The sequence below is a fragment of the Cicer arietinum genome, chromosome 6, assembly GCF_000331145.2.
Source record: "Cicer arietinum cultivar CDC Frontier isolate Library 1 chromosome 6, Cicar.CDCFrontier_v2.0, whole genome shotgun sequence".
NCBI lineage: Eukaryota > Viridiplantae > Streptophyta > Magnoliopsida > Fabales > Fabaceae > Cicer > Cicer arietinum.
The window spans coordinates 21,709,147-21,736,934 of record NC_021165.2 but is presented as its reverse complement, the minus strand read 5'-3'; the positions used below and the strand labels follow the sequence as shown (position 1 = coordinate 21,736,934).

Below are 27,788 nucleotides of genomic sequence, written 5' to 3'. Positions count from 1 at the left end.
TATAAAAAATCATGAGACAAATAAATGTCAATAATAAATAATAAAAATTCGAAATAATTATTCATCATTAATATATAAAAAAATATGAGACAAATATTTATTACTAATAAATATTAAAAAAACTAAATTACATATTTGGTCTCTTAACTTAATTTCAGGTAACGTTTTAGTCATTTATCTTTTTTTTTCCCGACTTGATCCTTTATTTTAATTTTAAGTGATAATTTGATATTTTATGTTTTAAAATTTCAACAATGTTATCCTTTTTTATACAAAAATTCAAACAAAACTCATAAAATTAATTATATTCTTCAATATAATACAAATTTCATCAAATTCGTAATGCAAATCTTCAAATAAATTCATATTTTCACACTTTATTTGATATTGTTAGGAATAAAGGACTAAATCGAAAAAAAAAAGATAAATGACTAAAACTTTAACTGAAATTAAGTTAAGGGACCACAGATGATATTTAGGCTATTAAAAAATATAAAATAAATATTTATCCCTAATAAATATTAATAAAACCACAAGAAAAATATTTCTTACTAGCACGTACAAAAATCCGAGATAAGATTATATGGTTATCAAATACTTATAACTTATTGTCAATATCAATTTTGTTTAGTCATTATGAATTATAGGCTCGACTATTTTACTAATATCCTCCTCAAAGGAGAGATAAGAGTTGCGTTTTTCAGTGAGCTCTTGCATAGGGCATTTTTTTTTTCCAATACCTTGTTTTTTTTTTAAATTTTTTTAAAATACTTCATTTTTAAAACTATATACTAAAATATCTTATTTTTAAACTCACCTGCGAGTCACATTTGCAAATGGTGAATTTCTTAAGGAAACCCGCGTTTGCAAAAGCGATTTCTTTAATGAATTTCTTTAAAGAATTTGCATTTGCAAATGTAGACTTTTTTAAAGAAGTATATACATTAATCTAAAATTTTTGTTCGAGTGTTTTAGACTATAATATTTAAGTGATAAAAATATTTTATCTTTAAAATAAAATATAAATAAAAAATAATAATTTAAAAGTTGATGTATCTTATTTAAATTCTTAAGTATATATGTAAACTTTTAACAATAACTTTTGTTTTTATTTTATTTAAGAGGGAGTACCTTAAAATATATGGCTAGGTATGCTTGGAAGCATTGGTGGAAGCTATCCATCAACAAAGATGCCGATCTGCTTTGTGTTTTAAAAGCTAAATATTTTTCAAAAATCACAACCGAACTAAAAATTAGATATCAAAATAGCAATACATAAAATTTCAAGCTTTTCATTTATTCTCTACATTTTTCTTAAAAATTAGATATCAAAATAGCAACAGATACGAAATAGCAATAGTTTTAAGCTTTTCATTTATTTTCTACCATTTTTCTTCAACTATAAAATTAAAAAAAATAATTAAAATGATAAAGTTATTTCAAAACTTTCTTGATAAAAATTATTTTTTTAAATTATCATTTTAAAAATATAATTTTTATAATATTAAATTCTTTATAAATAAAAATTATTTTTTAATAAAAAACAAATAAGTCTAAACAAACTTATACTATTTTAAAATAATTTTCTATAAAAATTATTTTTTTCTAAAAATGGACCGATGATAATAATAATAAAACAAACACTAAAATAAAGTGAAATAATAACCCCAAACACTCGTGCAAGAAAATGGCGGAGGCAGCACTCATGCGATGTCATCCAAAGATAGATTTTCGATTGTCTTCGGTTTTGGATCTCAAAACTTAGACACCTGAATTGAGGCAGTCATACAGTCCATCTGAAAATCACTGACAGTTTAATTTTTATCAAATTGTATTTATATATGCAGATTTTGAATATAATTTTAAATGCAAAGCTCAAAACTAGATCTTTCAATCATAATTATAAAAGTAGAGTCAATGACGTCGGCAAAAATTTAAAAAATGTAAATTTTTATTTTTCAAATCCTAGAGGTGTTATTCAAAATTATGACTACATTTGTTAATTTCTAAAATTAGGAAAATCATTCAAACAAATCAAGTTTTAAATACAGTAGAAAATATATTAAATTCCAATTATAGCCACATTAATTTGTTATCGAGCAAATACTGAATTTGGTGTTTGAGTAATCACCAGTGACAATCAAAATCTAAGCACTGTAATAACTAGCAAAACAAAACCAAATCATAAAAAGAAACAAAAAAAAGAGAGAACATATAGAGTAATAATCCTAATTTATTAAGGTAGCTCATCATTTTTATGTTTACCACAACAAGACTCCACTCACACTATCAAATGCATAATGATAGCAATAAAAGGAAGGGGGTTCATTGGATCCAGATATAACAAATAGCACCACCACAATCCCTAAAGCAGAAAACGATAAAAAGACTAAAAACGACACCGAATTGGAAAACACTTGGGTTTTAGAACAAATTTAAATTCAGAGCCACCAAAAGAGTCAACATCATCTAAGAGAGTTGACCACAGTCAGCGATCTTCACAGGCTTAGAGGTCTTCCCGCTGCTTGATCCAACCTTCTCGATCTCCTTCACAACATCAAGTCCTTCAACAACCTGACCAAACACAACGTGTTTACCGTCGAGCCATTCGGTCTTTGCAGTGCAGACGAAAAACTGAGATCCGTTGGTTCCTGGACCAGCGTTAGCCATAGATAAGATACCAGGACCGGTATGCTTCTTGATGAAGTTCTCATCGGCGAATTTGGATCCGTAGATCGATTCTCCTCCGGTGCCGTTCCCGGCGGTGAAGTCACCTCCCTGACACATGAAGTTGGGGATCACACGATGGAAGGAGGATCCCTTGAAGTGAAGTGGCTTGCCGCTACGTCCGACACCTTTCTCACCGGTGCAGAGAGCGCGGAAATTCTCGGCGGTTCTTGGAGTGACATCGGCGAAGAGCTCGAAGACGATACGTCCAGCGGCTGTGCCACCGACGGTCATATCGAAGAAAACTCTAGGGTTTGGCATGGCTACAGTTAATAGAAATGATTGAATCTAATTGTACAATTGGAAGAGGGATTAGGGTTTGGGTTGGGGGTTAACGAAAGACAAGCATAGATATTTATAATAGCGCGTGGTTCTGAGTAACTTCAGAAGTGACCGTTGGATCTTGACACGTGGGGGGTTCTGAGGAAGAGATGTAACTATGGTTGAGTTTGGATTTGACTATGGTTAATGGGGCGGATCCAAGTACACGGATGGGATATGCTTTTTTTCGTCTTATGGGTGTATACGTTTTTTTTCAGGCCCAAACAAACGACGCCGCTTCGTGCTTAAAAAATTAAAAATTGCCATTAGATTTATATTTGTAACCTCTAATTTGAATAATGTGGAATTTTGGTCTTCAAACTTTTCTTTTTAGCTATTTTACATCATCTGCTTTCAAATACGATTTTACTGTCAATTTTATTTTACTAAATATTTTTTTATTAAAATATTTAGTTAGAAGATCAATATAATATAAAATCAAAGAATTTTATAGGATTTTAAATCAAAGAATTTTAATTTTTTCTGATGTGAGTTAAATTTGATATTTTAATTATTGAATTTGAAGTAAAATAATGTTAAACAATTTATTAATATAAATATTTTTAATAGATTAAAAGGAACTAGATATTTAATTGTAAGAATTGAAAAATTGTAGAAATAAAACATCTCAAAAAAATTTAGGAGACCAAAATTCTACCCTCTCATTTCGTGTGTGTAAATATGGAAATCAACCCTCTCATAAAAAGGTAAAGTGTCATCTCTCACCATTCAAAAAAAAATGTTTTTTTTTTCTATTTAAATGATGTGAGATGATGTGTTCTAATGAGAGATAAGAGAATTTAGTATATAATTACTTTAAAAGTCATATAATTTTTTATTTTAATTTCAACTTTTCATAATTTGATCGATCGTTAAGATTCATTTTTTTCACATCTCATTCTAACACATCATTTCATTTCACTTATTATCGGGATGTATCAAGTGAGAGTAATTTTAATATGAGAGAGTGAGATGACTAAATCTAGACAATTCAACCTTGCATGATTGATTATGATTAAAAGCTATTTAAATAAAGATCACTTAAAAAAGTCACATAATTTGATCAATGGTACTAAAAAATTGTTCAAAATTCTAATGATGACAGACACCGTCAAATTATACTTTATAGGAGTATAACTAATCATTTTAAAATTGAATATCTTTTATGCAATTAATTATGGTAAATCATAAATCTTTGAAACATGAATACTTCTAAAATAGTAGAATACTTGTATAAGACACTTACCTAGTACTAGTATTCATACAGTACTATTGAACACTTTTTTCTTTTATTATTTCATTAAGAGTAAAATTAATAATTTTTTTAATATATTATTATTTGTATATTTTGTTATGAATATAATTTATGGTTTTTTAAATTTTTATTATTATTTTATATTATAAATTGAATAATTGAATTATATTAGTTAAATTATATTAAAAATTCATACCCGTATTTTGATTTTTTAAAATATTTTATAAAATACCCGTACATATACAAGTCATAGATTCATATCTTGTGTCGGTCTAGGGAAGCCCTCGCCACATATTTATCTTGCGTGAGAATTACTCGATGTGAGAAAGTCTGAAGTGCATATGCTGCCAAGTGAATGTGGACAACAATTAATCTCTTGAGGGACCATCTTGATTGGACAACACTCAACGGTGTCGATTCTTCAAAATTGGTATGTCAGGTCGGGAACCTGGCGAGGAGAAGGGAACTTAGATTTTTTTATTTAATTATAAATTGGATTTCTATAACGACATAAATGCACGAACGAGACATGTCGTATCAACTATGTCAAGGAAATATCGTATATTAGATAAAAAGCACTCTACTAAGAAATAAATAAGGAAAGCAAAATATTATCAAAAGAAAATGAAAGCAAAGGATTATGGCCCTACATTGATTATTAAAAATATGGCTAAGATTGAAGGAACCCAAACAAGCATTGGACATATGATAATCTAGTTTTTTCCAAATGTATTTATTTCATATTGGTCGAGAAGGAAAGAATTGTGCCGAATGAACGTTGTATGCCTAGTAATGACTAATGAACGAGTTTTGTCATAATCATTAATCACCATCCCTACACTCCTAAGTAACGACGGAACTTGTCAGTTAAGTACCCAATATTTGAGAAATGTGTGTATACTATACAGTATTTTAAGCTATTCTTATTAATAAAAAATAATGCAGAATTATAGTTCTGTCAGATCATTCATAACTCTAGTAGAGGAGAAAAACAAAATATTTACTTTTATATTATGTATTACGTTACATTATATATAAATACAACTTCGGGATGTGATTTGCAACCTGGCAAGTAAACTACGATTGCATGAAAGCCCTTTACTAGCAAAGCTACATTTATATATATATCAACTTGGAATATCTAGCGATAAAGAGTGTAAGAAGAAAGCTCACTAAGTGACCCTATGAAATTCTGTACAATTAATTAAACAATCTTCTCTTTCATCCACGGCAAATCTCATATCAAACTCTCTGCTTGCAACAATCCAGGATAGATACATGATATCATCTGTTTTAAAGATTTGCTAGATGCTTTCAGAAAGGCATGACCCTCCAACGCTGTACAAGGAATCAAATAAATATTCAAAACTACCTCAAAGGACAGAATAAAAAAACTAAATCAAAGGACATAACTTTTTTAAAACAAGAAGGCAAACAAATCAAACACAGGTGCTAAAGAAGGACGAAGAATAATATTACCACTAAATAAAGATTTGGCTTCCTTTGAGAAGTCCTCAACACGCCCTAAGACAGGTCTTATGGCACAAATTTGTAGGACACAAAGTTCCAAGTGCAAAGCCATTTCAAGTATTTGCAACAATATGTTGCAAACATTCTTTATTTCCAGAGATTCTGTCAGTTTGTTAGCTTGACAGAGCTCCGCAATAATGACAATTGCTTGATCCTTCACCAAAAAAAAGTCACGCTCAGATATACATCCAATCATTTGCTTTTCGGAAGCTGACTGTTAATGATTAATTGTGTAAAGCAAGGCTCAAGCACACTGGCACAATCCAACCATTGACAACACATTGCAATTCTCTATATTAAAGCATATTACAAAAATTAAAACAGCATACACATGTGATTTGTGAAGTTCACTTTACCTGCAGGCCATGCAGAATTTCTGGCATTGGAAGCTCAGGAAAATGTGCAAGATCAACAAAGCCAACCTCCTCAGCCTTTTTAGCAGCACCCTCAGCTTGCAAACACAGAAACTTTAAAAGAAGAAATGTAATTCTATATACCTGTACAGCAACAGTGTCAGAGAAGCATGTTTTAGGAACAGGACCAGTAGTCTCAGCTGCTTGACCATAGATAGATAATGCAGTTGACAAGGAAGAGATCTTCGGTTTTGGCACACATCCAGGTGGTGAAAGAGCAAACCAACCATTTCTGCTATTGATATACGATGGCTTTGAGCAAAATTCAAAATCCTCTTTAACAGTAGGTGGGCACAGAAGAGGAGGACTCCTAATTGAAGACTCACCAATGCGTTGTGTTCCCCGGCTAATGAAGGCTAAAAGATGAATGCACTTCTCTCTAAGCTGCTTATCCACATTATTTATTGCTTTAATCCATGAACGCCAGTGTTTTGCTAACTCACACATGAGCATCAAAGTATGTTCTGTTTCTTTTAGAATAGCAAAAGAAACACATGGCCTATGTGCCCGAGGTCTTTTCTTGTCATGATCCTCAGAAGAGAAGTCTGGGGCATCTAGAGAATTGAGAATAAGATGAGCTTTCTCTGAAAAAAGGTAAGGCATCATGCTTTCCACTATAGCAGTACCAGAAGAACTGTCTCCCAAGGACTGAACCATAGCAGTAACCACAGCTAGTCCAAGTCCCCAAATGTCTTGAGGTATTTCCAAATTTTCACATGTGCTGCTCAGATTCTCACTACTAGTTCTGGAGAAAGCCTCACCAGACTGAGCAAACAACACCCTCAAAGATGACAAGAAGCCAGCACAATAAAGCATCTCAGCGCCCCCTCTAGTCCGGGCAATGGTCAAAAAGAACTTCATTATAATTGGAATGGAAGAATAATTTTTATCTTGGAGTTTTAGCATAACAAACTGCATTTGGAGATGATTCTGCAGAACAGGTAACCACGTCCTCGGCATCAAGAAGCTTCCAAGTATCAGGTCCATGACCGACAGGGAGAGCATGCCATGCTCAGAAGTCACAGTGCAGTTGCAAAGAATAGGTAGCAAGCCAAGGGTTGCATTAGAAACCTTTGAGAAATCCTTGCCAGAACCTTCGTCTGCTGCCGCATTAAAATGCAAATTGAGGGAGTTGGACTGAAGTACCAAAAGCAGCAATGTGAGTAATAATTTCATGATCAGATTGGCTTTGGAAGGTAACAGCTTGAGTTCACTCAACAGTTTTAGACCTGAGCTTGCACATTTCATCACAAGAAGTGATATGTGTACGGATAAGCATTTGCAAATAGTTCTGGTCAACAGGAGGAGTAATTCAATTTGGCATGCAAGAATATTGAGCATATCCTCGGAAACATCTAGAACTGGTGATAACATCTCAATGGTAGCAAGGAAAGATTGGCATATATTATCTATACAAGTGAATATGAGTTCATTTGGGATTCTCTCTCCAGTAGCAGCTCTCCCTTTTGACTGCAAGATTATGTGCAAAATGAATATTGAACAGATATAAGCTACCACCAAAGGGCAGGAAGAAGAAAGTTATCAAGAGTAATCAAACTAAACAAGAAAGTTTCAGTTATTTAAGAAACCAATGAAAGTACAATAAAACTGGAACATCAATGTTTAAACACCTTTTCAGTTTTCACTCAATACTTTAAGATAGAAATTACCAAAAAATATTTCTAATCATCCCTTGACATTTTTCAATCATAGTAAGATACAAAAAAATAGTTTAGAATCCTTAACTAATGGTTCATGGTAAAGCAGGATCCACTTTCCACATTTAATAATCAAGCAGAAACCAACTGCACTGCTGCAGGGCTCAAATTTATGATCATGTGGAAACAGTATTGGACAGCTGAGAAAGCACTAGGCCAGAGCATCGGTTGGTTTTGAACCAAAAAAGTCAAAACCGATCATAACAGATGAAGGTAACAAACCAACCATCTTCTACCGCTTACTTGTGCGGTTTAGTTGGGTTGCGGATAGTTTGAATGAATGATAGCTCGAGCAGGATTTAGTCTGGTAAGGTAGATCTTTTGGTGCTTCATTAAAGAAGAAGAAAATTGTCGGGAATATTTTGGAGGAGTTTTCGCAGAAGGAAATGAGAGGAGATCTAAGCCTCTGCAAGACTCAAAGTCACAAAGAAGATTTAAAGTAAAGCCACAAGGGGTTGTTTTTTATTTACTAAATATAATAAAAAATTAGTTGGCATACGTTAGTACTGAGATTATTGGAAGTTGCACTTGGACGTGTTTTCTTAGAATTAATACTAGGTCTGTGAGTGGCAGTGTTTAATTGATAAAGTTGCTTTTGTGGGTCATAATGAATGATTGATTCATTGACACGATGACATGTAGCAAAATAGGTTTTGTAGGCTGCCTTTTCATAAACTGCTATAATAACACCAGTAATACTAACTGTTAGTTGTTCGGTCGGGATTGGGTCTAGATGGGTTGAATTTTAACCACCCGCACCCGCCCATTAATGTCCATATGGAACTGAAAAAGACAACCCATTCACCTGTTAAACCCGAACTGCACGGGTTTCGGGCGGGTGAAACATTTTTGCTCAGCCCTAGCTAGCACACAGACAATTCAACATTTATACCTTTCTAGTTCTATTGATCAATTTGGAAAATGCAATAAGGAAATCAAGATTTTAGATTCTCACATCATCATGATAGACAGCCATCACAGCTATCAATTCTTTTAATGCAGAAAGCTTTGAACTTGATAGCAACATAACTGCGTTTGCATCCTGCAGGCTACGCAACATGGTTTCTGCAATTTCCTTGGATGTTCTCCACTCAGAACAACCCCAAGCATCTAAGTTCAAATCTGCTCGCAACTGTGTAAGGTCAAACAAGTACACATTCTTTGCAAAAAAATCTTCATTGAAGTGGCGTTGATAGGATCCCAAAAAATTTGATTCAACAAGATACTGAGATAATTCTTTGAAGGGTCCGATACCAATTTTTCTCCCTTCAAGCTCTCCTTGTAAGTGATAATAAAGGTCATTAAGGATCAATTTATTTAGTTGCTTCCCCTCACTGCACAAAATAAGAATAACAACCATATTATGATTGATATACAAAATAATAGAAAATATAAATCTGTTTTAATGACAACATAAATTCAATACATAAAGTGGAAAAGGTCGTGATTTTTTACTCAAAAGTTCAATACCACTAAAAATTCATAAAAAATTACTTTACTAGATTCTCAGTAATCCAATTCTTTAAGATACAATCATAGCAAAATCTGAGCCAAAAGGGTGTTTTAACGTTAATGGAATATCCAAGAAAAAGGCATGCATGATTATATAGAAAACCTCTATATAAAAGCTAGAACCTAAAAAGTCTAGTAACCTGTAGCCACGTTGTGAATACTGAGATAGCAATTCAGAGAAAGCGGGATGAATTGTCAGCTGCAAACAAGAAACACTGTGTTAGAAAATGTTGACAAAATAGTCAAAAGTTTGAAATTTTAACTGTTTTGAAGCCTAATATATTAATAAAGATTTGTATCATATTAAGATTAATACCATTTATCATGTTACCAAACTAAACAGAATAGATTACATTCATAGATGAAAATAGTATAGATGTTGGACCTTCGAAAAAATTCCTTGAATCTTCTGAAGCAATGACACAGACAAACTTCCAGAGTCATTAACTGCTAATTTTAACATAACATGAACACAGAATAAACTGGTGGCAACCTGAAAAATTTCACGCACTTGACATTAAAATAAACATTACAAGTTCATAATGCAAATCTATAATTTAGTCACATATAATAAACACAAATTAAAAAAATAATAATATTTGGATCTGTATTATACAAAAGGCGATGTTGGAAATAGAACAATGTTAACGATCCACTTTCAAGTACTTTAGATTCTGTACAGCAAGAAGAATAGGTTCGATACATTTTAGGAAATAGAAATATTTTAATCACCCATCTCTCTAAATTGTATTATTACTCTTTGTAATATGTGTATATAAATTAAACATTCTGTTGGGCGTTAATTCACTCAAGTATATTTGGAAAAACCATCCTTTTTCTTAACTCTCACAGAAGTAAGCACTCAACAATAAGATTATAGTAAGCACACAAGTAAGCACTCACACAAGTCGAGAATGAAATATATATTGAACTATATAACAAAACTATGATACAGTACAGTGCAAGAATTGAAAATGAAATACAATTGCTATAAAATTAACCCTATCATAGCAAAAGACTACTACAACTGCTAAATAAACAATGAAAATGATATCAAGCTAACCTTTGCACCATCATATACATCATTATTATGTCCACAAGATGCATATGTTTTTATTAGCTTCTCTAAAACTGAGTCTTTAAACCATGATGACCAAATTCCCTTAAGATTGTGAAAATCTTTAGCTTTAGATTTTTCAGTTTTTGTGGCATTTTGCTCCTTGTCCTTGGACTCAGCTTTATTCTTCCCAAGTGACTCTGCATGCAACAACTTTTTCTGCAAGAATAATTCATATGCCATAATTCCTAGTATGGCTGATTGACAACGGAAACTGTATGCGAGATTGAGTGCATCTTTTTCTTTCAGACTCTCAAGTAGAGGAGTTTCACGGCTAGGAGCATTTGTGATTGTACTGGCCAAGATCTTCCAGAAATTTTCACAGCTTCTTATAGACTCCAGGAGATTTGCATACTGTGGTGCCCCTTGCCATAAGGCAGTCATGAAGTTAAGCACACAAAGAAGTAGGCGCGGCTTACTGGAGATAAAAAGAAAAAAACAGTATGAAGACTTATTAAAAAGAAATGTATAAAAAGCAAGCTGATCACAAAAAGAATAAGCAATAAGGATAGAAATCGAAGCAAAAAAACAGACGAACAACCCCCTTCCTCTTCCCCCACACCAAAACCCTCCTTATTGTACCTTTTGATCAGATCATCTGCGCATTCAATATAGCTTATAAGTGCATCTACTAGACTTGATCCTCTAGAAACTAGTGGTACCACAGAAGTTTCATTTCTTTGCAGCTTTGCATCACCAATACTTGAGTGGTTCTCATTGTTCTCTCCTGGAGCCAAGATAGCAACAATAAAAGAAGGCTGCAAAAACGAATGTTGAATAAGAAACTGATAATTTAACACATCTGAGCACAGTGAAAAAGGGATGATTGCCATATTTACAAGACCTGTTTCTCTGTCTAAACAGGATAAAGAATTTAGTAAAAGATTTAGGGATCATTGCTCTGTCTTTTGTATTACTATTACATGCATCATAAGACATCCATCATGCTATTAACGTATTATACACAAGAGAATTTAGTTCCAACGAACACCATGTCCAGTGTCCACACTTTATGCCTAAGCCTTAGTTTGGGAAGGGTTTTGGTGGGGAAGATAGAGAAGGGTGAGACTTACTGTTAGCCTCTCCTTTGTTTGACAATTTTTATAAAAAGTAGGAAAGGCATTGGGAAATTCTTTAAAACCCTCCAAAACACTTATTTACTTGTTTTTGTAAGTTCCCCCAAGTTGGTAGGTTTCTGACTTTCAAAAAAGAATAGAATCTATCCTCTATCCTCCCTTCCTTTCCTTTCCTTCCCCTCCCTCCCCTTCCCTTTTCTTCCCAAATCCCAAGTAAACTTCTAACTCCCAAATCCCATGGTAAAAGAAATTTGAGAATTTTGTGCTACTAAAAGTCTAACTGACTGATATTAGCATTTACAAAAAAAATTATTGGCAATACAAGACAACCAAAAATGATATCACTGCAAGTAAACTTCTAACTTCCACACAAATCATAAATTCACTATATATGATTTCAACCTGGTAATGTGCTGCAGAAGTAAGAAGATTAACGGTTGCAACAAAGAGATCTTCATTAGATTTTGATTTCTCCTGCAGGATGTAGCTCATAGAGTGCCTCAAATTTATGATCTAAAACCAATTAGAAAAACCATCAGTTAAATTTAGTTAGTAAACCAAAAGAACTATGAAGTTGAAGAAATTGAAACCAACACCCCAGACCTCCTGATTATCTGGAGCAAAGTATGTGGTTTCAGATGAAAATGGTTGGACGCAATCTATTGTGGCAAATAACGTTGACATAAACCTCACAGCACCAAATTGGATGATCTGCATAAGCAACACATCTGTTGTCAAACAATGCAATGGAAAATCATACACTTCCTGAAAGGGAGGCGTAGTAAGTAAAAGCAATCTACCAACAAAGTAAAAGTAGAGCCCACTACATTATGACATCAAATGCACAAAAATATGTGTATGTGATGAAGGAACTCTGTAAGCAAGCATGAAAAAAGTAAGGCAACACAACATGAAAAAGAGAGATGACAAATTGACAATCCAAGTGTAACTATACAATCTAGAGAAAACCTGGAAAATGTGACCAATATCATCAATGCAATTCCATTAATATCAATATTTAACACAGGTTTAATGAAGTATTGTGCACTGAAGTGTTCATAAACCACAGAGATTGATGGGAAAAAAGAAAGCGAACAAAAGGAAGATGTTCGGTATTGTTGAATAAAAACTCGTTTACCACCACTGCAAGAATGTTGTTAAGAGCAAGTAGCTATATAAAAACAATCATTTGAAAAGATTCAGAAAAATGTAATGATACTTAATTTTGAGAATAGTTGGAGGTCATACAGGATCTCGGAAGTATGAAATCAATGATATAGCAGAAGTGACAACAGGAACTGGTTTGGTTGTGCATGAGAACACTGCCTGGAGAAAAACAGGAATACTGGACGGTGTATCCTGGACAACACAGAATGATTTTCAGATACAGGAAGTTAATAATAATAGAAAACAGATTAAATTATTGATTTTTAGTACAAAAGTAATCAATAAAATGCTTGAAACTTCCAAAATGCTTAACAAAAGAATAAGTATGACACTTCAATTCATTGCCATCACATATAATTCTGTAATTAAATGTGACCGAAAATCATTCAAATTAATAATGTTCATTCTGGATAGAACATTGGGGGTTTTCCTTTGTACCTTAGAAAGTTTGGCGGTCATGTCTGAAAGAATATTTAAAGCAGAACCTATAGCAAGTTGCAACCCTTCAATTTCCATTGGATCAAAGAAGCGGCTAACATGCAATTTCTGTTAAAAAAAGAAATCATTTTGTCAATAAGATGGAGGAATAAGAAAATACAAATGTAGAAAAAATTAGAGAAAAGTAGTGGAATGCTATTATGCATTATTCTTCAGTCTCAGCTGGTTTAAATAGAGATAATACAAGAAATTCTCTTCCTTGAATTAAGGAGAGGTATTAGGGAAACAAAAAACAAAACATATCATATCATAAAACAGAAAAACTGAACTATGAAAATAGAAAATAATAACAAATTCTCCAACAAAATTACAATAAAATTAAACAAAAAAAAAGGCTTCAACTTATGTCACCTCCAAATCATGTGCAGTAGTGCAAGCAATTCGGAGAAGTGTGTTGTGGATGGAAGAATCAGAAAACAACACATTTTGTATGATCTCACCCAATTTTCCACAATAAGGCATTGATACAATGCATTTTTTCATCAACTCAAGAACCTGCAGCAGTATCCCAAAAGATTGAAATAATCAGAATAGAATAAATGTATAAAACCTACAATGAAGTAGAGTCGGCTGAGTTAATCTTCAAAGCACAAAAACTAATTCACATGATTTATTATCAAGGAAATGTCTTTTAAAAGAAGTAAAAGCCATATCAGATAATGCACATTGCAAATTATATAATCTTGTATTTTCAATTGACCATAAGAGAAAGATAACCAGTGAAAATCAAACATACAAAACCAGTCTTTTCCCAATCAACAAATATGCTAAAAGGACTGTTACAAAGTAGAAACAGTTTGGCCCAATTCAACAAAAATGAGGCATTCATAAAAAGTTCCACATGGAAGGTGCATATACAAATCACCCAGAACAGAGCATTTAAACAGCCCCACAGCCAATACTAATTGTAATGAAAGAAAATAAACATGAAACCACAAAACTGTTGTGGAGAAATGAAATAATGTATTACTGATGGTTCAATTCAGTACACTGATAATAGGAGAACAAGTAACAGAAAAGTTGTCGTCGCCACAGTCATTCACAATCTTAGAAGTACTTCACTAAAGAATAATCAAAACAATATAAAATTGAGTAACTTCAAAAGAGAAGCAGGACTTACCTTCAATGTTATTTTAAATCTAATATGCTTTATCCTGTATTTCCAATACTCATGATTAACCAGTACATATTGAAAAGAGAAAATGATCAAGGCCAAGAGAACATCATTCTCTACTCCTGTTTCCACAAGCCGTATGGTGAAGTCTAGCACTGCAAGATTCAGATCAGAAGATAAGACCAAGGAAAAAATGGATATAAAATAACACAGAATTTCCCAAATGCGAACCAAATAACAGTATTGCGAAGGCCAAAACACAATATATAAACTAAAGATAAAATACAAACAATATACAAAATACTAAAAAAATAGCAAATACACAATTAAATGGGTAACCATACTTAATAACCAAAATCCAACATCAAAATCAAGTTCTAATAGTAATCTTAATCAACAAAATAGAGAACAAAGCAGACAAAACAGAGTCACAAAAATAACGAAAACAACAGAGCAAGAACATAACGATGTTGAACAGAGCAAAAACGGAATAAAATGATGTTGAACGGAGCAAGAAAAGAACGAAAATGACCGAGGAAGAACAAAAATGGTTTCTTTTTCACGATGTTGAACCAACCTCTTTATGGATTTATAATAACAAAAAATTAAGGTTTAAGTGGGTGCGGAATGACCTAGATTTCCTTAATGAAGAATAAAAATTAAAAAAATAATAATTTGTGTTTTTGAAAAAATCCTTGAGCAGGTCTAATAGCGGGTCGGGCTGGGATAGCAGGTCACAATGATAGTGGGATTTGCGGCTGGGAGCGCCACTACCAGCAAATGCGTTTTCCCAGTCGGCGGTGTCACGGTCAATCCTCCACCGCATCGGAATTGCGCAGGATCGCACCTGGATTGACAGCATAGCTAGTAGATAACTATGAGTTAGTCATGCTGTGACATTTAAGTTAGGACAATTATGCCAAGAACGGAACAAAACAATGCTGAACGGAGCAAGAAAAGAACAAAAACGAAAACGGCTTTTTTTCACAATGCTGAACCAACTCCTTTGTGAGTTGATAATAATAAAAAATTAGGGCTTAAGTGGGTGTTAAATGACCTAGATACCTGTAACGAAGAATCAAAAAATAAAATATTAAGTATCACCTAGATACCCTTAATGACCTAGAGCGGGTCCAATAGCAGGATGAGTGATATAGCGGGTCACGATGATAGCGGATTCACGACCAGGAGGGAGGTATTGGCTAGTTTGTAAAGGTAAACATGTTGGTGGTGTGGGTGTTACTGTTGATGAAGAATTTGTGGGACAAATTTCAGATTATGGAAACCTACACTCATTGAATAACACATCCTTGGATATAAACTCTACCATCAGGACTGAGACATTTGTATCCCTTGTATGGTCTTAAGGATGGAAAACATGCACACCCAAACACTTTTTAAATCTTTATAGTTGGGTTGTTTATGGAAGATAAGATAATAAGGGGAGACATTGTTGAGAATGGGTGTTGGTAGACGATTAATAAGGAACGCGGCAGTAATGAAAGCATGGTCCCAGAAATTAAGTGGTATACCTACTTGTGCCAACAGTGTTAACCAGTGTCTACTATGGGTGTGTGGACTAGTGAACTTGTGCAAAATCCCTAGATCAGCAAGGTCTATGATGACAGGACGAAACGCACCACTCCATCACATTGCACAGCTTTAATTTTACAACTGAATTGGAGTTCTACCATGGCTTTGAATTGTATGACAGGACGAAACGCACCACTTCAGATTTCAGCTTTAAAGGATAGACCCATACAAACCTAAAGCGAGCAATTACACAAATGAAAAAATACATATAACCACCAGAGGACTTAACTAGTGCAGGGCCCCATAGATCACACATCACTAATTCAAATGGATTGTTGTAAATAGTGGTGGAGTGAGGAGCTGAAAGGCGATGTGCCTTCCCCAAACAACAGGCAGAGCAAAAATCAGTAGGGACTCTTGATGGCACAGGAATGTTACACAGTCTCAGTGCTGCTTTTAAAATTCATGATGAGGATGCCCGAGTCGTGTATGCCATAGTTGATAAGCAGAACGTGAAATAGGAGTAGTAACAGAATTTAAATTTCTAGTATTATTTATATCATTGACATTGACAGAGAAACACTGATCAGTAACAAATGAATGCACTGTTCCCTGCTTTGCAACAAATTTGGCATTGGACACAGCCGCCACGACCAAATCGGCCACCACCACGGCTGTTACAACCACCATGGGATCCATAACTTTGATAGTCCAAAGTGTTTGCATGTACGTGACTTGTTTCAGGTGGAAAGTTAGGGTTCGGTGGTTGTTGCGACAGCCATCTGTGGTGGACTTCACAAAGGACGCTTGAGAGGGAGCTTGAGTGAGACTAACAGTCGCGCCTTCTGAAGGTTTCTTGTTCTTCTCAATTCGCGTCTCATGTGCGAGCACCAATGACTCCAGTTTGTCCAGGGAGCACGACTCTTTTTTGCTTGTGACGACGGCGACAACGGAGTCATAGTCCTCAGGTAAAGCTTCGAGAATGATTTCAATGAGGTTGCAATGCAGGACTGGATCTCCATTTGAGATTAGGGACTTGTTGATAGTGTTAACACGGAGAATGAACTCTTCAATCTTGCGATCTCCTTTGGTGAGACTTCACAACTCAGAGCGAATTTGACATGCTTTGGTGGTATGTATAGTATGAAAGTGATGATGGATCTCTTCCCAAGCTTGCCAAGAATAGTGACAATCAACAAACTTCGTCATAAGTGAATCAGAGATTGTTGAGAGAATCCAGGTGCAATCTGTTTCCATTCAAGGTAGAGAGGGTTGATATGATTTGCTGTGTGATCTATTTCCGTGACGAAACGCGGAGGAGCTACAGGTTGTGTGATGAATTTCTGAAGCATGTGGCCACAAATAACACCATCAATCTGCTGTTTCCATTGTTTGAAGTTCTTGTCATCAAGTTTTACAAAGATGAGATAAGAAAATTTGACATGGATGCACGGAAGGTTCCTGAGGAACCAAGAAAAGGATTTGAGGAAGCCATTGATAGGCACAGGATCAAAGAACAAGCTCTAAGATACCATGTTAAGATTCATATCGAGAGAAAGTGAAAGAAAATTGAGAGAAAGGTTGAGAAAATTCTGTAACTGAATATTCATTGATTGACAAGTTGTTGATTACAAGAGGGTGATCTCTATTTATATTTATAGTTAGAGACCAACGTAACAGAATCTAACAATTCCTAACTGACTTGAACTAACTAATCCTAACAGAACCTTCTAGAAGCTAGAAGGTAAGTTAGTTAGAACTGAAATTGTTTTATCTTACAGAATTTCACAAGTGGGGGTTAATTATCCCATTCTAACTTTTATCTCTAATAATAATAATAATTGTTAAAATATTAAAAAATATTTTATAATCTTTTTATATTATATTAGAGTATCTTAAATTATTTCCTAGTATCAATTTATAATCATAGAAATATCTCTCATTATTATTATGATTTGTTCCTGATTTAGGATTGAGTGTGTGTTTCTCTATAAATAGATATTAATATTGAGTCTTTTATAATCAAGTTAGCATAAAGTTGTTATCAATAATATTCAAACCCTTACTTTTTCTCCCCTCGTTTTCTCTAAAATCCCACAATTTCAACATGGTATCTAGAGTCTATTTTGATCCTCCTTGAGCTGTCTCGCCACTATTCTGCTCTGAGTTCCCAAAAGTTTGAGAATGTAATCACAGTTTTCTCCTTTTCGATGTGATCTGTTTGTGAGTTTTCATACTTTTCCAGCTCTTTTCAGTGAGCCTCCTAAACAACCGTTATTTGTTTTTGTCAACCCTTTTCGGCACTCGTTTCAACATTTTCCGTCCAGGTCCGCTGCTGCCACCGTCGTCACCCTTGTTTCCGACAGCTTTTCCATAGAACAATCTCTCCATCAGGTTCGTTCTATCTAGATCGGCCCACAATGAAAACGTGTTGCCAAAAGCCGCCAACGCACTCTCACGCGTTGCTACTATTTCTTGCGACTAGATCTCACACGATGACGTCTCCACAGCGCGTGACAGCACGTCCCAACGTTGCTCTGATTACTGCTTGGTCGGTATATCTCGGTCCTCACGGTTTCATATTTTCCCTTACTTTCCAATTTTGATCAACAGAAATATGCATTCTTGTTCAAACAGCCATTACCTCTCCTGTTTTGGATGCATTTTCTTACTCTGTTGATCGATCATAGCTTTATTTCGTTAGAGTCGCGCTACTTCTTCGATGTTTGTCATGCAATTTAGTTCTTACTAATAGATTATCATAGTGGTTTTTATTCCCACCATTTCGCACATATGAATCATATTAGTGATAACTTCTTCCGTTGATGGTTATTTTGACGATGTCTTTTATTTTCATGATTCACTTTAGCTTGACAATTTGTCCCACATGCACTGGTCCCATCTTTGTCTCAGATGTACTGGTCTCGCTTCTCTCTCCTGAAGCAGATTCAAGTTTAAATATTTTGGATCTCCGATATTATTAGTTTGAAGCTTCCAAATGCTGTTTTTAGAAGAACGGACTTTGCTTTGTTCATTTGCTTGCCATTAATTTCTCTCATATTGATGATTATTCTAGCTATCTGGCTAGACTATATTTATACCAATTCTCTTCTACTTCACTTGCATCCCTGAGTTGCCTTTTCATCCTTTTTTATTATTTTGCGGAGCAAAACATTGTTTTCTTGTAACAAGCTAAAGCTTAGTAAGCTTTAGCTTGAGGGAGAGTGTTAGAATATTAGAAAATATCTTGAGTTATTTCCTATAATCAATTTATAATCATAGAGATATCTTTTAATATATCTCATTATTATTATAATTTGTTCCTGATTTAGGATTTAGTCTATGTTTCTCTATAAATAGATATTAGTATTGAGTCTTTTGAAATCAAGTTAGCATAAAACTATTATCAATAATATTCAAACTCTTATTATTTTGTCTCCTCCTTTTCTCTAAAACCCAACAACTTCAACAACAACAACAACAACAACAACAACAACAACAATAATAATAATAATAATAATAATAATAATAATAATAATAATAATAATAGAACAAAATCAACACAAAAAATTGGGGGGAAAAACTTTCAAAGATAAACTCAAGAATGCAAGAGACACAAACAATCACAATCAAATAACTCCCATAGGCACAATAAAATTCATGAAAGGTCATGTTAGCCACACCTGATATTGCCAAGGGGTAGTCGTTACTGTTTTGCTCACAGTCAATTAAAAGCATTCTGGCCAGTCTGCCAGAAAGCATCCATGACCCACTGAAAACAGACAGAATGACAGGGAGATGTAACTTCTATTCTATAAATTACACAAGCATCTAGAAGCAATTGTGAGAGTACACGAACATCAGAAAAAACGCTTAAGCAAATGTGAAGTAAAAAAATAGATGACAAAAGGATTAAAATAACCATGGTTAACAGTATCTCTTAGAATTTGAGTTGGGCCTAACACAACTCCATAAAATAGGTTTGTAAAGTGAAGTATCTCTTAGAATTTGAGTTGGGCCTAACACAACCCCAGAAAACAGACTTGTAAATTGAGGATTGCCCAAGGTTTATAAACACTACACAGGCCATATCTCCAGACAATGTGGGGCTAAATGAACCCCTTCACACCCAACACAATGAAGGTATCGCAGGCTTCAACGAGGGCAACCCAAATGCCGCAATTAGGTGACTAGGAGCAGACCGCAATGAAGGCGGAATTTCCAACAGTATCTTACGAGACATGAACTGTATCTCAATTCAAAACTAAACTAAACTCAATCAATACGAATTATTGTGGACAAAATTGTAGCATGAACTTTGAGTCTTATGGTTTTTGCATGTCACTTGTTTATACTTAAAAGATGTCATTATTTTATTGATGTGTATCTTATGGATCATAATAAGATGTGATTCACAATTCGGAAAATATGCATTTTAATAAACGATTTGAATCTCGATTCAATAGCCACCCCTTTCTTTTTACATAAGCAACAATTCAGAGTCAATTTCGTGATGATGATACGGTGCCTAGCCTATTTGTATATGCACGCTATTTTAAAAGTAGGGTTTACCTTGACAAGCCATTACTGCTTACACTGAACACAGCTGTCTGCAAAGTGATATCAAATAAATTCGCATTTAGAGTGACTCCTGTAACAATAGATGGAGAACTGGGTAGGAAAGGGAAAAAATTAGTAAACCTTTTCCTGACAACATAATTATTTCCAAAACAAATAAAGATTCAACAAGGAGATAGCCTACAACAATGCTTCCAAATATAAGTTTTTTACTCTTGAGCTTCCAGATAACAAATACAGATCAAATCCTTCATTAGCACAAATTGTTCATGTTCTATAAAAGAATAAGTTCAATTACCAAATCGACATGATACCCAAAATCTTAATGCCCATTGACATAAGTGCAGCTCCATAGGAATTCAGAGGCACGTTTTTTACTAGATTGCAAATTATCTGAACCACCCTGTAAGGCAGGGAAAGTAAACTGTAAAACTAACCGATACTAAACAAGTGAAGAGAAAACGTATGTAAGTTATAAAAATAAAACTAATCAAGGACAATAATTCAAAATAAAAAATTACCAGACATTCTTTTCAATCTGCTCATTCGTCAGGCCAATAGCATGAAATTGCAGAGAGTTGCTAATGTCCGTCAATGCAAAACAAACACCCTGCACATATGAAGTAAATCTGTGAGAAAAGAAGCAAAAAAAAAAAAAGGGCAAAGTAATGATACAGGATAATACAAGAATTTTTTAAAGCTTGGGCCACATTCCTTGAAAACTCCTTTGAGTCTAAGCAACTTAGAGTTTCAACAGAGTCCATACTTGATTCAGTTAGGCTGGTAATGACAAAAGGCTATAACAGGATCCTACATATAGACAATAATAAAAGCAAACTCTTGATAAATATCGAGAGCATCGTGATACTCAAACAAAAGACTTAACCATGAACCGAAAACATTGTGTCACTTCTCTAATAATACGTGGATTATTAGCAATCTAGTTTTCTCCGAAAATTTGATAAATTTACGAAAAACCTGAGGGAACAAAACCAGTTGCACTAAAAGTCTAGAAACAAGATGGTAACTAAAGCTGATCCAACAAAGAATAACAAGAAAGGTCCAATTAAGTCAAAAAAAGAAATCAAGGACCAAATTAATTAGGTAGACAAAAAATTACTCCACCAAGACAATTGCTGCACAGATCTTATCGTTAAAAAACTATTCAACACATTTAATCTCATAACACGATTATACTGGACTGTTTTTAGGTGTTCATTACGCATCCATAAATCAGGCATGAAAGAAGTTGAAAATTTTAAGCACTGACTGTATTCTTTTCTAGAATCAAAGTGGAAAAAAATGGCCAATGAAAATAACCAACTTACAGTGTTAAAGGACACCAATCTACTGAGCAGGTCAAGAGTGAAAAAAACTTCCTCCTTGTTATTCAAATACATATCTTGGGCCAAATGTAGGAGCAACACAAATACTCCAGATGAGGAATGCTAGAAAAATGAAGATTTTGTCAGCATGGAATTGTGCAATTGAGATTATATTTATAAGGAGTATAAAACATAAAACAAAGTTTACAATTGCCAGCTATAAAGATCTAGAAGAATGGAAGAAAACACACACGCTGGCATTTATTTTATCATCACTAAAGAATAATATTTTTTATTGCAAACCCTTCACCAAAGAAGTTACAGTGAATTTTTACTACCTCTGTCCCTATATATAGGAACCCGTTGACAAAATACAGGTATAAGAAAGTTGGTTATTATAGTATTAAATTTGTTGACAATCTGAGTTAATTTACAAGCTTACCCTTTAGGAGAGAGAATTAATTTATGTTTTTATTATAGTATTTATTGTAGATGGTAGAAAAAGATGTAACAAAATTAAGGGTATATTAGTAAGTAAATAATTAATGCAGCTGAAAATTTGAAAGGATCTTATAAAAAAGGACAAAGTAAAATCTCTAGATGGTTTATATACAGGGACAGAGGTAGTAATATTTTGCTAATTTGGAATTGGCAAGCAAGTAATTTAGTTGAAACCAAATGTAAATAAAACAAATACCACCTTTTCAAAAATAAAAAAGATAAAACAAATGCCAAAAATAATATTTGGTGAACAGCGATAAATTGATTTTAGAACAATACAATACTCAATAAAAATTGATCTCTTTCTATTAGGAACTTTCAGAACCAGCCTCGCTAGATGTGATGGGCAGGATTTCAGGTTAATGGTTATTCCAAAGTCCAAACCAATCCCAAGGCAAAAAGGCGGCAAAGTAATACAAGGATAAGCAAAAACATTTAAAGTTTCAAAAAATCTAAGTCATCTATTTCCAGACCACCAAAAATTGGTAGTGAAAGAAATTTATGATTATAGACCATCAATATGGTTACAGTAAGCACTCAAAAATAAATCAAAGCATATTAACAATATTTGGACAATTCACCTCCCATCGTACAAGTGCAGTTTTCTCTCCAACAACTTTCAAGACACGCCCACGAGTTCCAGATGGAACAAACAAACCTTCAATTCCAGGAACCTGCACTGCCTGTCGTGTCTCAAGAATGTGGTGGCCATCGTCGGCTGGCAAATCACTACTGATCTCGAACAAGGATGATATACCAACAGACCTATCTAGAAAGGTATACCTGTCGAAAAACTGCACCCATAAGAAAGACTACCAACAATTGAAGAAAAAAAATGCTCCTTTGAATTTGAGAGACCAATTGCAGTGTCATACTCATTCCAACATATGAGATAACAAAAAAACATGAATTATACTCATGTACTTACACACACTCTGCAGGCCAAGATCCTTCACAAAGGGATGAAAGGAGTCTAACAAGTTCTACTGTCCTGAAAGGGAACTCACTCTCTAGGTTGCAAAGAAGAGACCGAATTGGACCATCAATAAAACTTTCCTTGTCCCAAAACTGAATACACAGAGACTCCTGAAAGTAAATAAGCAGAGTCCTTTAATCAATAAAATGATCACCATCAGATATTGTGATACTGGAGCAATGAGTGAACTGAAGGGTATGAGTAAACATCCAAACCTCTCCACGGTAAATCTTGCAAATAATATCCAGTATCAAAGTGGAGTTACTGTCCTCTGGCTGTACATTTGTTGAAGCAGACCAAATCAGAAAGAAGTAACTAAATTCATTAAAGCTAACTACAAATTTTACAACCATACCTGAATGCTGATCTCGTAAGATGCAATAAATGCAGATATGAATGTCCTCAAAACACTTCGATAACCTGACACTGGGCCCTGAATGGACAAGGGAAAAGCATGAAGCCATAAACACAATTTAGTATAGTATAAAGTTGAATGCTTCATAACAGAAAAGAGAGGTCCCAATCAAAGTTTAACAAAAACTCATTTATTATAACAATTTATGCTACCCCAGGAAAGAATGACGCACATCATAATCCTTCAAAATATCGCACTGAAGCATTTCAAGACAATAATGTAATGATCCAGCCTCAAAGGCTTGACGAACATAACCAATGTGATCAATCTCCTGGATGCAGAGAAAAGAAAATAGGTCAAATTTGTAATACGTATATATGCTTGAGTAGTAAATAAAAATTTCAAATATAACTTAACCACATACCATGAGCTTGTTGTTCCCATCTTTTCCCGGTAATGTCGAGAGTAGATAAAGAAATACAGCCCATGCTAGAACTAGAGGACCAGCTTCATTCATTTCAGAAGCACTGAAAGTAGAAACTAGTGCATCCATCTCTTGGACATCAGTAAAGGAGAAAGTAGATGCACCATTCCTTGGAAATCCAAACATATTTTGCAACATAAATATTATGTACAAAAATAGACGTAAAATACAAAACAGTTAATTTATGCCAGCCTATAGAACTACTATAATAAGAAGACCACAGAAACATCACCGGGAATGAATAATTAGTCTTAAAACCCACAGTTTCAGCCAACGAAAATCAAAGGCTGGCAAATGAAAATATCCAAAATAGATGTATTGAATTATATTTAAAATCAAAGAACTCTAGCAATGACTTGGGAGATATAATTTACATCCCCAAGAGGTAATAAAAGTATGAGCCATCAAGGAGAGGGTTTAATATATTACAGTGAAGAACAGAACAGGACAAGGTATGCAATTTCTTCCCAAGTTCCCGATTGAAATTTCTACTTGGAAAATGAATGAAATGACATAATTAAGGCAAGAGTCTATGATGTAAACAGAGTCTAGTCTAACCTGTAAGTAATTATGATGACATAATTATGAAATGACATAATTATGATGTAAACAGAGTCTAGTCTAACCTGTAAGGTGTTTCATCGTGAACCATTTGAAGAAGATTCTCCAAGTTTAGGGTTTCTATTAAAATAAGCAGCAGCTGAACTTTGACATGATAAGAAAATTGTTGTGCTTCTGTAGTAATTTCCAGCTTTCCCAAGTTATATTCACCAGCTAAGATCCCCTGAATCAAAGGATAATCTTGAGCAAGGATTTGATTTATGAAAATATCACAAAATAAATCAAGTATAAGAAGACGAATACTAGTATACCTTGTAAATAGAACCAAACTTCTTCCATATCTCACTACCACACGTACAACATGAGTCATAATAGGCCAGGAAAAGAATGTCTAAAACCAAGTTGTCTTCAATTAGAGTCTCCTCAGCCCATAGAGTAAAAAGATCAACATCCTTCAAGCATTCCAATTAAATAATTTCAGTCATCGAGCAAAACAAAAATCAGTTACAATTCATATCATGAACATACCAATTGAAAACAAAGTAAAATTCCAATTTTAAATGTTTCACATGTTGCACAAGATAGCCTACTGGTACAACATCCAGAGCTTGGAGAGAAATAACACTCTAATCAAGATCATGTAAAAGAGTGGCAAGACAATGCTATACAATAAGACTTGGCTATTAATATTACAGCACACTCATAGATAGAGAAGGTTACGTCTAAGTTATATAAAGACTGAGGATCACATATTGAGCACAAGGTAACTACCTGCCTTATAGGGTCATTGCAAAATTAAAGAAGGATGGTGCATGGAAACTGAAAATACCATTTTCTCGGGGTAACTGCAAGATAAAAGACCCTCCAAGGAAGATACTAATTTGCTTTCCAGTCCATCAAAAAATAGCTTTTTTGCCTTCTCCTTCACAGAATTGTTTTCAGACACAGGACCAATATATACTGCATGAAATGTTTGGGTCTAAGTAATACGAGCAAGAAAATTCAACTAAGAGAAAGTGGAAATGTAAGTAGGTATGTCTTCCATACAAAGAATTGACTGGGCAAGTACCAGGTGGACATAAAAACAACATGACACTTACTAGCATGCATGAGAATCCACCTGACGCACTTCAACAAACACTGCCGCTCCTTGTAATATTGAATTAATATCTTCATAGCAAAATAGAAAAGAAAAAGTCATAAACAGGATATACTAAAGCAAGTATGAGACAAGTAACACTGTAAGCAATTCTTCCCCACTTTTTTAGCAAACAATTTTCCTAAATGAAATATCTCTCAAACAAGACCTTACATAGTTTGGAAGCAGCTAAAATACCAATATACTCCCTTTGTCCCACAATGAAAGATCCATTTGTAAAAATAATTTGTCCCAAAATTAATGACCTTTTTCAATTTACAATGTAACATTAATTACTTTTTTTCCAATTGTGCACTCTAACTAATACTACATGCACCACTTTCAATAAATATTTTTCACTTTGCTTTTATGGTAATGGTGAATGCACCAATACTTGATAAGGACATTTTAGTAAAAGTATTGTTCTGTCTTCAATTCAATTTATACATTTTTCTTATTCTGTGTGAAATGGTCAATTGGGTCACTCATTGTGCGATGGAGGGAGTATTATGAACTCTCCCATGCAATAAAGTCAATATAGAGAACCAAAACATAATTAATATCAATAGCAATGTTATCAATAGCGGATTATGGAACATAGCGGAAAATAAAAAATCCACTATGTGAAATAGAAGATAGCATTGTAGGCAAATAGCGGAAGCCACATAGCAGTTGAAATAAGTCAATTACATATAAAAAAGGTATGCTGTGTACAAATGAAAAAGGGAATGGAGGCATAGCATAGCTTGTATATTGAGAGTTTTACATGTTACGGTGAATTAAGGAGTAATACCCACCTACTCTTCAGTTTTTTCGAATAAAAATAGGTCATGTTTGGCACACATGCAGATTCTGTAGTTTTATTATTTTTAAAAACTCTAAATTCTCTTTTTTCCGCTATAACTGCTATATCAGCTAGTAGAAACTGAAAAGGCGATTAATGTTACCCTAATAGTAAAACTAGAATAGCGTCGCGGTTTTCATAGAAGATTCATCAAAATCGGCTATGTTATAGAACTATTGTCACTATTAGACAACACTGATAAATAGCTTAAACACATTAAACATAAAAGGCATGATGAGGAAAAGCCAGAAAGGTTTCAATTTGAAAGAACACGGAGACAGGGCAAGTTCTACATGTGTGTGTGCACGGAGAGATACCTTTTGGTGAGATTAAAAGGAAAAAGAAATCATATGCATGGAACTTGTGGAACACACATGGCATTAGACCTTCTACCAAAGTCCAAATATGTAACATAGTGTGAACAACTATAAATCATTCCAAATATTATGTCAAATCTATGAACTCCCAACCACTACTCTTAAAGTCTCGAACAATAAAAATTTCACGAAAAATGTACAAATAAATTTTGGGTATCCATCAAACAATGACTTAACATAATTCATTTCTGTCATTTTACTTAAAAATATGTCTGTAAAAACATGTCAGATCAGCCAAATCCTTTGAAACAATGTGATAAAAAATTGTATAAACTATAAAGCAGGACACAGATGTTATATAAAAGATTGACTAGAGGGATTAAACAACTAACAATGTGAAGAAACTCTGAAGCCGTGGAATCAGCAGCTGCACTGTTAAGTTCAATGGACCTTTCAACAAGTATGTATGATTGAACTTCATCTAGTAGCTGAAATAAACATGAACATCAATTAAAAAATTCCAATAATCTAACAGAAGAATTCCCTGGACAAATTGACATTAACAGGTATATTCCCAAACCCATAATAAAGAATATTAAAAACAACACTATCTATTCAATATTGATAACATCACTTTCAAATTCCAACTGTGGGATAATTTTTCAGAGTTCAATGTCAAAACATAATTCGAATTTTGTTTCAGCAATTGAAATCTTTAGCTCCATCAT

General features: G+C 33.9%; 2 protein-coding genes across 2 annotated transcripts in view; both read right to left on the bottom strand.

Annotated features, from left to right (window-relative positions):
* Positions 1-2,217: 2,217 nt before the first annotated feature.
* On the bottom strand, positions 2,218-3,055 carry PPI (cyclophilin-type peptidyl-prolyl cis-trans isomerase). Its single transcript, NM_001364737.1, has one exon. It carries the CDS (start codon positions 2,986-2,988, stop codon positions 2,470-2,472), a length of 519 nt encoding a protein of 172 aa, NP_001351666.1. The 5' UTR covers positions 2,989-3,055; the 3' UTR covers positions 2,218-2,469.
* A 2,227-nt stretch (positions 3,056-5,282) lies between these two features.
* LOC101494201 (uncharacterized) overlaps positions 5,283-27,788 on the bottom strand; it is a 23,419-nt gene continuing 913 nt past the window's right edge. Inside the window, exons 3-32 of the mRNA XM_004505640.4 lie at positions 27,453-27,548; positions 25,862-25,931; positions 25,591-25,721; positions 25,073-25,213; positions 24,827-24,984; positions 24,141-24,309; positions 23,949-24,047; positions 23,717-23,794; positions 23,577-23,636; positions 23,314-23,471; positions 22,967-23,168; positions 21,888-22,007; positions 21,081-21,169; positions 20,858-20,962; positions 20,554-20,652; positions 19,665-19,753; positions 14,455-14,603; positions 13,686-13,829; positions 13,275-13,382; positions 12,918-13,028; positions 12,273-12,380; positions 12,072-12,182; positions 11,176-11,351; positions 10,540-11,011; positions 9,862-9,969; positions 9,617-9,675; positions 8,920-9,298; positions 6,190-7,716; positions 5,783-5,987; positions 5,283-5,641 (exon numbers count right to left, since the gene is read on the bottom strand). Coding sequence (XP_004505697.1) covers positions 5,541-5,641; positions 5,783-5,987; positions 6,190-7,716; positions 8,920-9,298; positions 9,617-9,675; positions 9,862-9,969; positions 10,540-11,011; positions 11,176-11,351; positions 12,072-12,182; positions 12,273-12,380; positions 12,918-13,028; positions 13,275-13,382; positions 13,686-13,829; positions 14,455-14,603; positions 19,665-19,753; positions 20,554-20,652; positions 20,858-20,962; positions 21,081-21,169; positions 21,888-22,007; positions 22,967-23,168; positions 23,314-23,471; positions 23,577-23,636; positions 23,717-23,794; positions 23,949-24,047; positions 24,141-24,309; positions 24,827-24,984; positions 25,073-25,213; positions 25,591-25,721; positions 25,862-25,931; positions 27,453-27,548 — 5,622 coding nt within the window. The 3' untranslated portion in view covers positions 5,283-5,540. The remainder of the gene's footprint in view (positions 5,642-5,782; positions 5,988-6,189; positions 7,717-8,919; positions 9,299-9,616; positions 9,676-9,861; positions 9,970-10,539; positions 11,012-11,175; positions 11,352-12,071; positions 12,183-12,272; positions 12,381-12,917; positions 13,029-13,274; positions 13,383-13,685; positions 13,830-14,454; positions 14,604-19,664; positions 19,754-20,553; positions 20,653-20,857; positions 20,963-21,080; positions 21,170-21,887; positions 22,008-22,966; positions 23,169-23,313; positions 23,472-23,576; positions 23,637-23,716; positions 23,795-23,948; positions 24,048-24,140; positions 24,310-24,826; positions 24,985-25,072; positions 25,214-25,590; positions 25,722-25,861; positions 25,932-27,452; positions 27,549-27,788) is intronic.

What these genes read in the sequence shown, in the direction of transcription:
- PPI (NM_001364737.1), bottom strand. Translation starts at nt 2,988, where the DNA reads ATGCCAAACCCTAGAGTTTTCTTCGATATGACCGTCGGTGGCACAGCC.